This window comes from Sinocyclocheilus anshuiensis, unplaced genomic scaffold (assembly GCF_001515605.1).
Source record: "Sinocyclocheilus anshuiensis isolate Anshui unplaced genomic scaffold, SAMN03320099.WGS_v1.1 scaffold227, whole genome shotgun sequence".
Taxonomy (NCBI): domain Eukaryota; kingdom Metazoa; phylum Chordata; class Actinopteri; order Cypriniformes; family Cyprinidae; genus Sinocyclocheilus; species Sinocyclocheilus anshuiensis.
The window spans coordinates 2,570,891-2,581,261 of NW_015549590.1; the positions used below are offsets into that span (position 1 = coordinate 2,570,891).

Here is a 10,371-nt window from a genome sequence, read left to right on the forward strand (position 1 = left end):
GCCTACCTAAAACGGCTCGTTCTAACACGCCCCCACATGTCTACGTCACTGTGTGGGAAGATTTGCATAACGCTGCCTAAATGTTCATGCAAAGAAAGAAGGAGTAACTTTATTGTTGCTGCCGCCACTATGTTGTGAAGACGCTGTGTGTTTCGTTGCGAAAGCGAAAATACTTAGTTTGGCCTTCCAAAAGAGGACTCGACTAGAAATCAGTGGTTAAGTTGTATTTACAACACTGTTCCAGAACAGTTCAACCCAAATATTCCATTACACCAAATACACAAAATAATGTTCTTTTTAGCAACATCATATGACCCCTTGAATTGTATTAAAATAGATAGCAATTGTTTTAAATTTGTTATAATATTTCACAGTGTTTTTTCATTGTGTTTTGATCAAATGAATGCCACCTTTGTGAAAATAAGACACTCTTTTCAAAAAGATTTTAAAAATCCTACCGACCCCACATTTTTGAATGGTACAAATGGAAATCAGCCGCAGAAATCGCTATACATTTTTAAAAACTGATGTGAATGTCTGTCTTTAATGTGTTAATAAGCTGCCGCGGCTCTGAGAGAGATTGGCGCTCTGGCTCAGAATCCGGTCACCAGTGAGGACAGACTGCTAGTGACTGAGAACGCTGCTGCAAACCTCCTCAGCCTGGCCGCACACATCGCCCTCGAGGTTGGCCATATTATACCAGATTCTTATGACTTTTCTCTCATCTGTATATTTCAACACAATAATATTATAAGACAGCAGTCACTGTGCCTTTTTGTTTGGTTTAATAAGCCACATAATTGTCGGTAGCTCGGAAGTATTTCAGCAGTATTTTTCACCACAGCATGAGCAGCAGGAAACAGCCGTCAAAGCCCTAGAGAGTCTGTGTGAACACTCACAAGATGTTACTCAAATCCTCACTGCCTTGAGGTCAGTCACACATTCATTTTGACCTTTGACCCTAAGCTTCAGCCCATAATGCTTATATCAGCAGCAAACAGGAGCACATCAAGTATCTCTGCTATAGAAACATCATTTCCTCATCTTTCTTTGTCAGGTGTTTAGTACGACTTGTTCTTACAACAATGGAAAACATCAGTGAGGAAAACAGGTTAGTAGATCAGTGGTGCAGTGGCGCAAATTCAGCAAAGCTGCAACTCTATCTATCACACACTCTGTTATTAAAACAGGAATGCCAACTTGGATATCCTCTTGTCTTACCTAAAAACAGGTACATTTACCCATAATACTTCATTACACTTTGTTGTTTTAATCAGTCATATTTCTCCACACTGATTTACTGTATGCATACTGGATTTACAGCTCTTGAGAAATTATCACAAATCAGCCAGATTCAAGGCCACGGAGCACAGCAGCATTCAGAAGACGCCAACTGGTTCAGGAAGATCGGTGCTTTATTCCTAAACCTCCAGCTTTTGAGAGATTTATCTATTTGTTGGTTGTGTTTGACTGATTGTGTGTGTGTGTGTTGTCTCTGTCAGCGTGGAACTCGGCCCTGCAGTGTGAGCACAGTCCTGTGAGGATGAGGGATTTCTTTCTTCTCTCCTTCCAGGTAAGTTCAAGCACAGTTCCTCTTAGTAGCTGCAGGCTAGTTCATAATCACATTAACGCAAACCCACGTGTTGATACTGTAGCTGTAGTTAAGTGTAGTTAAAGCGAGATGTGTGATGTGCTGTCTGGCTGGGCAGCTGTCGCAGCTGTGCGCCCCAGACCGAGGTATGTTGATGGGGCAGAAGACGTGTCTGCTGATGGCCGCTGCTGCGTCTCTGGAGATCTGCAGGAGCTCTGATCACACTGAGCAACAGGTGGATCACTCACTCGTTTTTAGCAGTTCATCACTTCCACCTGATTAAACAATAACCAGGAGGCAAGAGGTGTTTTGCTTGTTTTTAAAGACAAGGTGGAGCCTTGAAACTTGACACTGTACAAATTCTGAATATGGACTGAAGTTGTATGCTTAAAAGCATGATCATTTCAAGGGTTTTCTAAGTGAAATTCCTTTTTGCTTTCTTAAGCTACAAACTCTCCACATCAGTGTTAGTGGGCCTATGTATTTTCTCAGTATTACTGAGTCCAAGGCCTCCTATTGTCCACAACACTATTCGGAAGCCCAATACTCTATAAATGAAATTTCTTGATTCCAGAAGTTGAAAATTCTTAAAGGGATAAATGAACACACAAGAAGATATTTTGAAGAATGCTGGTAACCAAACAGTTGCTGATAGCCATTGACTTCCATGGTATTTTTTTCCATACTGTGGAAGTCAATGGCTACCAGCAATTGTTTGGTTACCAACATTCTTCAAAATATCTTCTTTGTGTTCAACAGAAAAAAGAAACTTGGGTGTCAGGTCAGGGTAAGTAAATGATAATAACATTGTAATTTTTGTGTGAACTGTCCCTTTAAAGTTTCCCATTCTGTCTAACCAATGACTTTCCCAGTCATTTGTGATATACAGGACAAGGGATAAGGAAAAATAACATTTTTTAAATATATTTTTTAACTCACACTTTCTAACTCACTTTCCACAAATGTATTATTAAAAATCATAAAAAACACCAGTAGAGTTTTAATAATTTTATTCATTTAATAATTTAATGATTTGTCCAGGCCTAGAAATCACACTTTTGTAAAATTAGGCAACATAACTAATCCAGGTTTTCCCTGTTTCTTCAAAGAAAATAATAACAGTTTTTGAGGCGAATTAAATTAAGAAATATCTTACTTTTTAGTTAATTTAGCTTATTTTAATGGCTAATAGCTTATTTTATTTTAAATTTTGGCTCCCTTGGAGGTTTGCCTAACCCCCTGGTTGAAAATCACTTTTCTAGGAGTTGCAGAATTAAAATATATTTTTTTATATATTTAATATTTACATAAACATACAATTATTAAATATTAATATTCATTTATTTATTATTGGTAAGTCTAACCAAAAAATACTCTTGATTGCTTTAATATACTGACAGCCCTTCATTTTGTTAAAGAAAACAAGATTTATTTCCAGCAGAAGTACAAAAGCAAATATCAAAGCCCGTGTAGGGGGTTCTCCAATATTTTTTTTTGACAATGGGAGACCTTGAAGTTGGAAAGTTTTGAGAAACACTACTCCACACGTGTTCTCTGATCTCAGTTTATCCTTGTTACTATGACTGACCAGCAGAGGGTGCAGTGTATAATATCTGCTGTGCTTTCAGACTGAGCTCCTGACCCACACTCTAGAGCACATTCAGCTCTGTAAAGAGATCTGGACGACCATCAAAGCATCAGGTGTCACCTACAATTTTCATTCTTTTACATATGTTGGATTCTACATGCAGACTCTACCTGTTTGTCCAGAATGACAAGGATCTTAAGCATCTTTCTGGCACATTCTTTCCTAGGCACTTCCTCTAAAGACAAAACAGACACATTATTGCTGCTCTATGAGTTTGAAGCCCGGGCCAAATTAAATGATCCAAAGCTTGAATCTGTGCTCGAATCAGTTTTGGAACTGGATTACATTGAGACCAAGCTGCTAGAAATTATCGCAGGTGAGCTTCTAGAACCATAACCTCTTTTTTAAAGAATTACATATTTGAAAGATTTATGGATGGTGAAATACTGACTGAATGTGTGGATATACACTACCATTCAAAAGTTTGGGGTCAATTTCTTTTTTTTCTTTTTTTGAAAGAACTGAATACTTTTATTCATCAAGGGTACATTAAATTAATCAAAACTGACAGCAAGGACTTTTAATGTTACAAAAGATTTTTATTTCAAGTAAATGCTGTTCTTTTGACCTTGTTATTCATCAGAGAATCCAGAAAAAATATCAGTTTCCATAAAAATATTAAGCAGCATGACTGTTTTCAACATTGATAATAACGATTCTTGGGCACTAAATCAGCATATTAAAATGAAGACTGGAAGACAGTGAAGACACTGAAGACTGGAGTAATGATGCTGAAAATTCAGCTTTGCCATCACAAATAAATTACATTTCAATATATATTTTTTTGATGTTTTTTTTTTGTTGTTGTCTTGGTGAGCATAAACAATTAAAAAAATCTTACTGACCCCAAACTTTAAAATGTTAGTGTATAAAATACTATAAGCTCTGATGGTCCTGTACTTTGTGTCTACAGTCCTGGCGATGGAACCACCGGCCCATTTCCCTGTTCTGTGTAAGAAAGCACTGAGAATCGCCTTGTCTCTGCACAGAAAACAGCCACAGGTCGACCTCACGCGCTGCAGGTCAGACTAGCCAAGCGTTACTTACACAATTAATTTACCAGACTGATAACAAAAGACACCAAACTGTTCCTCATATGACACACACCTTATACATGTGTGTGTGTCACAGTAACTGTTTACACAGCCTGATTCAGCTGACCCTGCCGAGCGGCGTGTCTGAGGCGCAGCCCTGCGTGCTGGAGGAAGTGTGGGGCTACTATGAGGAAGCTCTTTCCATCATAGCAACCGCAGTGAGTTGGTTACTATGACTCAGCAGCCGTCACACACGACCTGCTGCAGCTCAGCCCTGCAATTATCCCCATCTTTAAAAGAATCTCCTGTTTCTGTCAATGGGCTTTTAGTTATGCCTCAGTTCGCAGATGCTCCATTCACCAGCTTCTTCCTGCCAATTTGGATGCTAATTTGAAATCTCGCCTGCGTCCTTTATCTTGAACTAGCGTTGCAGAAAACGTGCATAAGCATCAGGGTGCTATTCTGAATTCGTGACCTTCACGACACCATCGATATGAAATCACATTATAGAATTCTGCAGCTATTATTATAGCACCTGATCCATTCCTCCTTGATATCAATAACGCAGTGTTTTTTAAACCTCTCCATGAAGTACCCCCAGCACTGCACATTTTGTATGTCTCCCTATATCTGACACACCCACTTCAGGTCTTGCAGTCTCCACTAATTAGCTGATGAGTTGAATCAGGTGTGATAGATGAGGGAGACATACAAAATGTGCAGGGCTGGGGGTACTCCAGGACAGGTTTGAGAACCACTGCACTGACGGACATCTTGCTTTCTCACACAGCCCGAGGACTTTCCAGAACTGGAGATCCTGTGGCTACTGACCCGAGCGTGGAATACAGGAATCCTGCTCTACAGTCTGGCCCAGTATCCCGAGGCCGAGCGGTGGTGCGGGCTGGGAATGAGCTTCCTCAAGCACCTGGGCTCCCTGCAGGACAGCTATCATTCTCAGGTAACGCTGCAGGAGGCGGACGGGCTGCTCTACAGCTTGAGTGCTCGACCCAAGGCGCTGGATTTCATTTTCATGTTTCATATTCTCCTTGCTTCAAGTCAGGTGCGCGAGCTGCTTTTCTCATCACCTCAGTAGGAGGCTTAATTAGAGCAGCAGGTTTGGTTACAGCTATGTAGGTCGGTAGTTAAAGCAACTTGCAGTAGTTCAGCTAGTATTTTAAATGTCATTTGGCAAGAATGAATTCAAAAATTCACAAGATAATATTCAATAAAAACATTTTGTTAATGTTGTCCGTTAAAAGAAAACGTGGCAAGGTGTGAATAAAATACATGAAATGCATCTCCCCAGATGGCGGGTCTGTACAGTGAGGTGTTGGACAGGCTGGATAAAGCAAAGAAGAATCTCATTATTGAGGAGTGAATGACGGCGTCTTCAGTCGCAGATGGAGATCTCAGGTCTAACTGCACGTGTTTAATATGTAGTGTGAATTTCTGTGCATGTTTTTGAGAAGCTAAGAGATGTACAATGCATCTGAGGGGTTTGTTCGTACGGTTATGAAATGGTTCATATTCATTTAATCTGAAATATTTCTGGCAGTATTATTTTATTACCTGTCATCTGGTTATCTGTTTGAGCTTTTCTCGGTTGACTAGTTCAAAACATCTGCATTGCGATACAAAACAAATAAAAATGCATGCATTGAAATCATAACAGAGTCACATAGTTTATTTCCAAACAAATAAACTCTTGTCCAGTCCAAAAAAAAAAGAAACAAAAATAATAATAATCGGTAGGACTGTTCCTTCCTGACCAGGATATAAAAAAGCAGTTTTCCTTGTGTCCTGATGGGTTGTGCCACCTGTAATCATGGGGAGGACACTACTGTACAATCAAAGGGTTCATATTTGCAAGCACTTACTGCACAGGTGTGCTGTCACATCAAAAACTCATAATCACTCAAAAAGACAAATCAGACCCATTCCTTCCCCATTTCACGCTCATGCCTTCCAGAGCAGAGACACTCATTAGTACACCAGAGCTGTTCTGATTCAATCCACTTCATTAGAAATATAGTAAAATGAATCAAAATTCTTTGGGCTTCACCAACATGGCTGACCGGCATCAACAGTGCGAACGGTCAGCTGCTTTTCCGCTCGTCACCTCAGAGGACCAGATCTACACTAAAAGGAGTCATTTAAGCTCCTGGTTTACTTTAATATCAATCTATGGGTTGCCATCCGCATGTCTTTTTATATATATTTATATTTATATATATTTTTACATTTGTTTTTCATCTATACACTCAGACAAGTTCCACAAGATATCACAAGTAGACAGGCCGTATTGTAGGGAAGCTGTTCCCGACTCACTAAAAAAATGTTGATAGGCAGCTGAAGATATTTTTTCTATAGAGAAATACCAACGTTACGGCACATTTGTATGGAAATTAATCTCAGAATAAATTCAAATTTACTTACCTGACATTTGTGATTTATAAAACATGTTTGTCCCAGTTGTATCACACATGCATGAAGCACAAGTGAGGGGGATATTTACACTTTACAGCGATCATACCCATTAAAACAGTCTGTAAGCAGTTTATAAATGGCTCTGTTCCCTTCGATTATTCCCTGAACTCTGGTTTTGACACAGGTATGACAGCTGACTTCGCAGAGACGCTTGGCAGGTGAGCGCACCGGTTTAGAAAATGCCTGCGGGGGAAGAGAGTGGGCCCAAGAACTTCCCTCGCTTCCTGCGGGATCCAGACTTCTTGATACAGAAAGAAAGATCGAAGGAAGTACTGTACTTCTGTATCCTGTTCCGTCGCGATCCCGTTCCCTCCGGCTGAACCCAAGGGTGACCACAGACATAGTGCTTACAAAGTGTTTCAAATAAAAAATTTTAAAAAAGGGAGGACTAAATATTTAGAATACACAAGTATAATATATCCGCATGTCTGGGTGTTCAGTTAGAGGAGAGAAAATCATCCCATTTGAGTTCATACTCTATTCCATCACAATATGATCGCGGCCCTTTAGTATTGTAAAAAAAAAAAAAAAATTGTAGTAATTATCCATCAGATTCCTGAGCTCGCCAAGCTCGCCCCGGCACAAGGCTCAACACAGTGAAGTAAACATCAGCCCGGAAATGAAGGAGCAGAAGAAAAAATTGTTAAAAAGCTGTCATTACAAAGAACAGATTTAATCAAACCATCGTCGAGTTCTGGGGAAAACGGTCAATTTCAGGCTCCACTAACGCTTTAATATCAAGAAGGACATCCAATACAATTATTGTCTTGATTCTACCCGTTTTAAGTCTGCGCTCCTGGGCAGCTAACAGGACAGTACCTTGTTACCGTTCAGTCTGAAGAGAATATAGTCATGGAAGGCAGAGGAAGTGCAAGTGGGCTGTCTGCTTTTCAACAACTCCAATGGCGGCCGAAATTGGATTTTGCTTAAGACAAAAAAAGCTTTGCAAAAAAGGATTTCACAGAGGTAAGACACTTAAGTCTATTGCACTCACAAGTTAGGCCTCCAATAGGATGACGGGAAACTCACAAATAGCACTAAAATCGAGTCTCCCTCTAAGCACTGATAGGTTGAATATTGTATCGTTTCCCCCCCCCCCACGATTGACAGGAATTTGACAGAAGCGTTTATTCATCGTAAGGCAGTTTGGTGGTCTGCAGAGAGCCCAGTTACACCTCTCTACCCCCATCTTTAATACAGAGCAGCTAAAACCACAAGAAAGAAAGAACAAAACCCAAAGACAAGAAAATGAAATCTAACAGCCCTCCGAGTAGACAATTCTAGTGAAGTGTAAAATGTGTACCGTATCATTTTGTATTATGTAGTAAAATCTCTCCGTAGGGTTTTTATTTTCCATGTGATTTCAGTAATAGAAATGTATAGACTCAAACCCCGTTTTCCATTTTGTTCTGCCTTCGAACGCGTCGCCATACAAACGGCCAGGCAACCGATCGAGTAAAGCGAGCTGGTTTGTGAGTTCTGTTTTGAAGTTTATCCGTTAGAAACATGAGCAGTGACGGTACCATCAGCAGGTTTGAACTGTATCTAGTCCTCATAAAAAAACCTCGCACAGCATCCTCAAACGTCTTTCCATGAAATCAAATGAACATATACAAGGTTCCCGCTTGTGCCACCATCTCCAACTCCCCGGCTCCCCATTCTCGCTTTGTTGAGACATTCTCATCTCCAAGTCCGTCCGAAACGCACGAAAGGATCCGCTCAGGTTTCCCTTTTTTGTTTTACATGACAAAAAATTTCTTTAGGAATGGCATTTCCAATCTTGAATGGAATTGCTGAGAAACTCATGCAGGGGTGTGCACAGTCACAGTAATGGTGATGAGACGTCTTTCAATTGAGGGTAACATAATGATGACACTAAAACTTGATATGAAACATATCAGTGAAAGGGAAGGAAAGGTGTCGGGTGGGAGTGGGGGTCAGGTGGGGGGGCTCCGTGGAGGCGGCGAGCTCAGAGCTTCTCTGCGGACGGGATCCAGATGTAAGGGCCTGACTGCTCCTCTATGATCAGCTTGATTTTATTATAGATCTCATCTAGCGAGTCACCCTGGACTATGGCTGTGTAGACAGAGAGAGAGAGAGAGAGAGAGAGAGAGAGAGAGAGAGAGAGAGAGAGAGAGAGAGAGAAACAGTCATACTACAGCACACAGTAACAGAGGGAGTGGACTAAAAGATTCTCTCTGGATACAGTTAAGAGAAATCACATGATGGTGGGGGTTACCTGTGAAATACTCTCCAAACTCTTGTTCGAGCTTCATTGCCTTATCAAAGACTTTACTGGCTTGCTCATATGTCTGCCTCTTATTCAATTCCCTGATGAACACAAAGAAGTGCATTACTTATTTCACATTGCATAAGCACATGCACAGAATTATGAGACAAAATGTAGATAACTACCATTTAAAAGTGTAAAAGTATTTTTTTTGTTCACCAAGGCTGCATTTATTTGAACAAAAATGCAGTAAAAACAGTAACTTTGTGAAATATTATTACAATTTAAAATGGTCTTTTTTTAATATATCTTACAATGTAATTTACTCCTGTGATGGCAGGATAGCTGATTTTTAGAAGCCACTACTCTAGTGTCACATGATCCTTCAGAAATTGTTCCAATATGCTGATTTGCTGCTCAAGAAACATTGCTTCTTATTATAAATACTACAAACAGTTGTGCTGCTACATTTTTTGTGGAAACCAAAAGAGCAGCATTTATTTGAAATAGAAAAATTTTCTAACAAAAATATAGAACCTTCAAATTTAACACATCCTTAACACAAAAAACGCAAAAAAAAACAACAAAAAAAAGTATGATGATATACATGACACCAAACTTTTGAACAGTAGTGTATACATTTAATTTACAAAATCTTAAACTTACATTAGGGCCTCCACAGATTTTGGCTTGATGAAAATGGCGATTGGATAGAGCTGTGCTTGCTGCAGTCGCTTTATCCCTACAAGAGGATAAAAGAAACCCTTTCATCCTGTGTCACTCTTTCACTGCACACAGTAATTGCCACAGGGAAAATATTGAAGGATTAAACAGGAGTTCAGATCCTCTGGCATGTTTACACTAGGGAGTCACTGACCCTTTCAGCCACTGCCCGGACAGACAGGATGCTGGTCCCGTACAGATTCTCATTGAACTGGCCGGCCTCGATAAATTTGTTGTCCTGAATGTCCTTCTCCATTTGCTCCCTTGAAGCCACAAAGTGGTAGTCCTGGCCGTCCATTTCATTCTCTCGTCGAGGACGAGTTGTATCTGAAGAAACGTGTGTATGACTTGCTTTACTTTAGTACCGCTAAAACATTTGATGATAAAGATGTTGTACATGCAGCCAGCATGGCCTTTTCTTATTACACTCACGTGGGACGCAGGATCCAAACTTGTGGGGAAACTCTGAGATCAAGTCATCGTTTACTCTGTCCTTCATTGGACCCAGGATAATCACAGGCCTTGTGTAATGGACTGAAAAGAAAGCCAGATCAATGTTGGTCAAAAACTTCCAGCCTTGAGAATAATTTCTTGGCTTTCCTCATGGAGGACATATCATGGAAAAACAGGATTTTTTTTTTTTTTTTTTTTTAAAAAA

General features: G+C 40.0%; 2 protein-coding genes across 2 annotated transcripts in view; one reads left to right on the forward strand and one right to left on the reverse strand.

Annotated features, from left to right (window-relative positions):
• tex11 (testis expressed 11) overlaps positions 1–7,159 on the forward strand; it is a 13,498-nt gene extending 6,339 nt beyond the window's left edge. The window contains exons 11-23 of the mRNA XM_016446390.1: positions 560–684; positions 845–930; positions 1,058–1,111; positions 1,191–1,231; positions 1,324–1,410; positions 1,503–1,573; positions 1,710–1,826; positions 3,220–3,292; positions 3,406–3,555; positions 4,153–4,261; positions 4,371–4,488; positions 5,064–5,231; positions 5,580–7,159. Coding sequence (XP_016301876.1) covers positions 560–684; positions 845–930; positions 1,058–1,111; positions 1,191–1,231; positions 1,324–1,410; positions 1,503–1,573; positions 1,710–1,826; positions 3,220–3,292; positions 3,406–3,555; positions 4,153–4,261; positions 4,371–4,488; positions 5,064–5,231; positions 5,580–5,651 — 1,271 coding nt within the window. The 3' untranslated portion in view covers positions 5,652–7,159. The remainder of the gene's footprint in view (positions 1–559; positions 685–844; positions 931–1,057; positions 1,112–1,190; positions 1,232–1,323; positions 1,411–1,502; positions 1,574–1,709; positions 1,827–3,219; positions 3,293–3,405; positions 3,556–4,152; positions 4,262–4,370; positions 4,489–5,063; positions 5,232–5,579) is intronic.
• The window catches only part of dlg3 (discs, large homolog 3 (Drosophila)), an 80,354-nt gene continuing 76,471 nt past the window's right edge, over positions 6,489–10,371 (reverse strand). The window contains exons 16-20 of the mRNA XM_016446568.1: positions 10,146–10,247; positions 9,868–10,040; positions 9,657–9,754; positions 9,000–9,091; positions 6,489–8,836 (exon numbers count right to left, since the gene is read on the reverse strand). Coding sequence (XP_016302054.1) covers positions 8,730–8,836; positions 9,000–9,091; positions 9,657–9,754; positions 9,868–10,040; positions 10,146–10,247 — 572 coding nt within the window. The 3' untranslated portion in view covers positions 6,489–8,729. The remainder of the gene's footprint in view (positions 8,837–8,999; positions 9,092–9,656; positions 9,755–9,867; positions 10,041–10,145; positions 10,248–10,371) is intronic.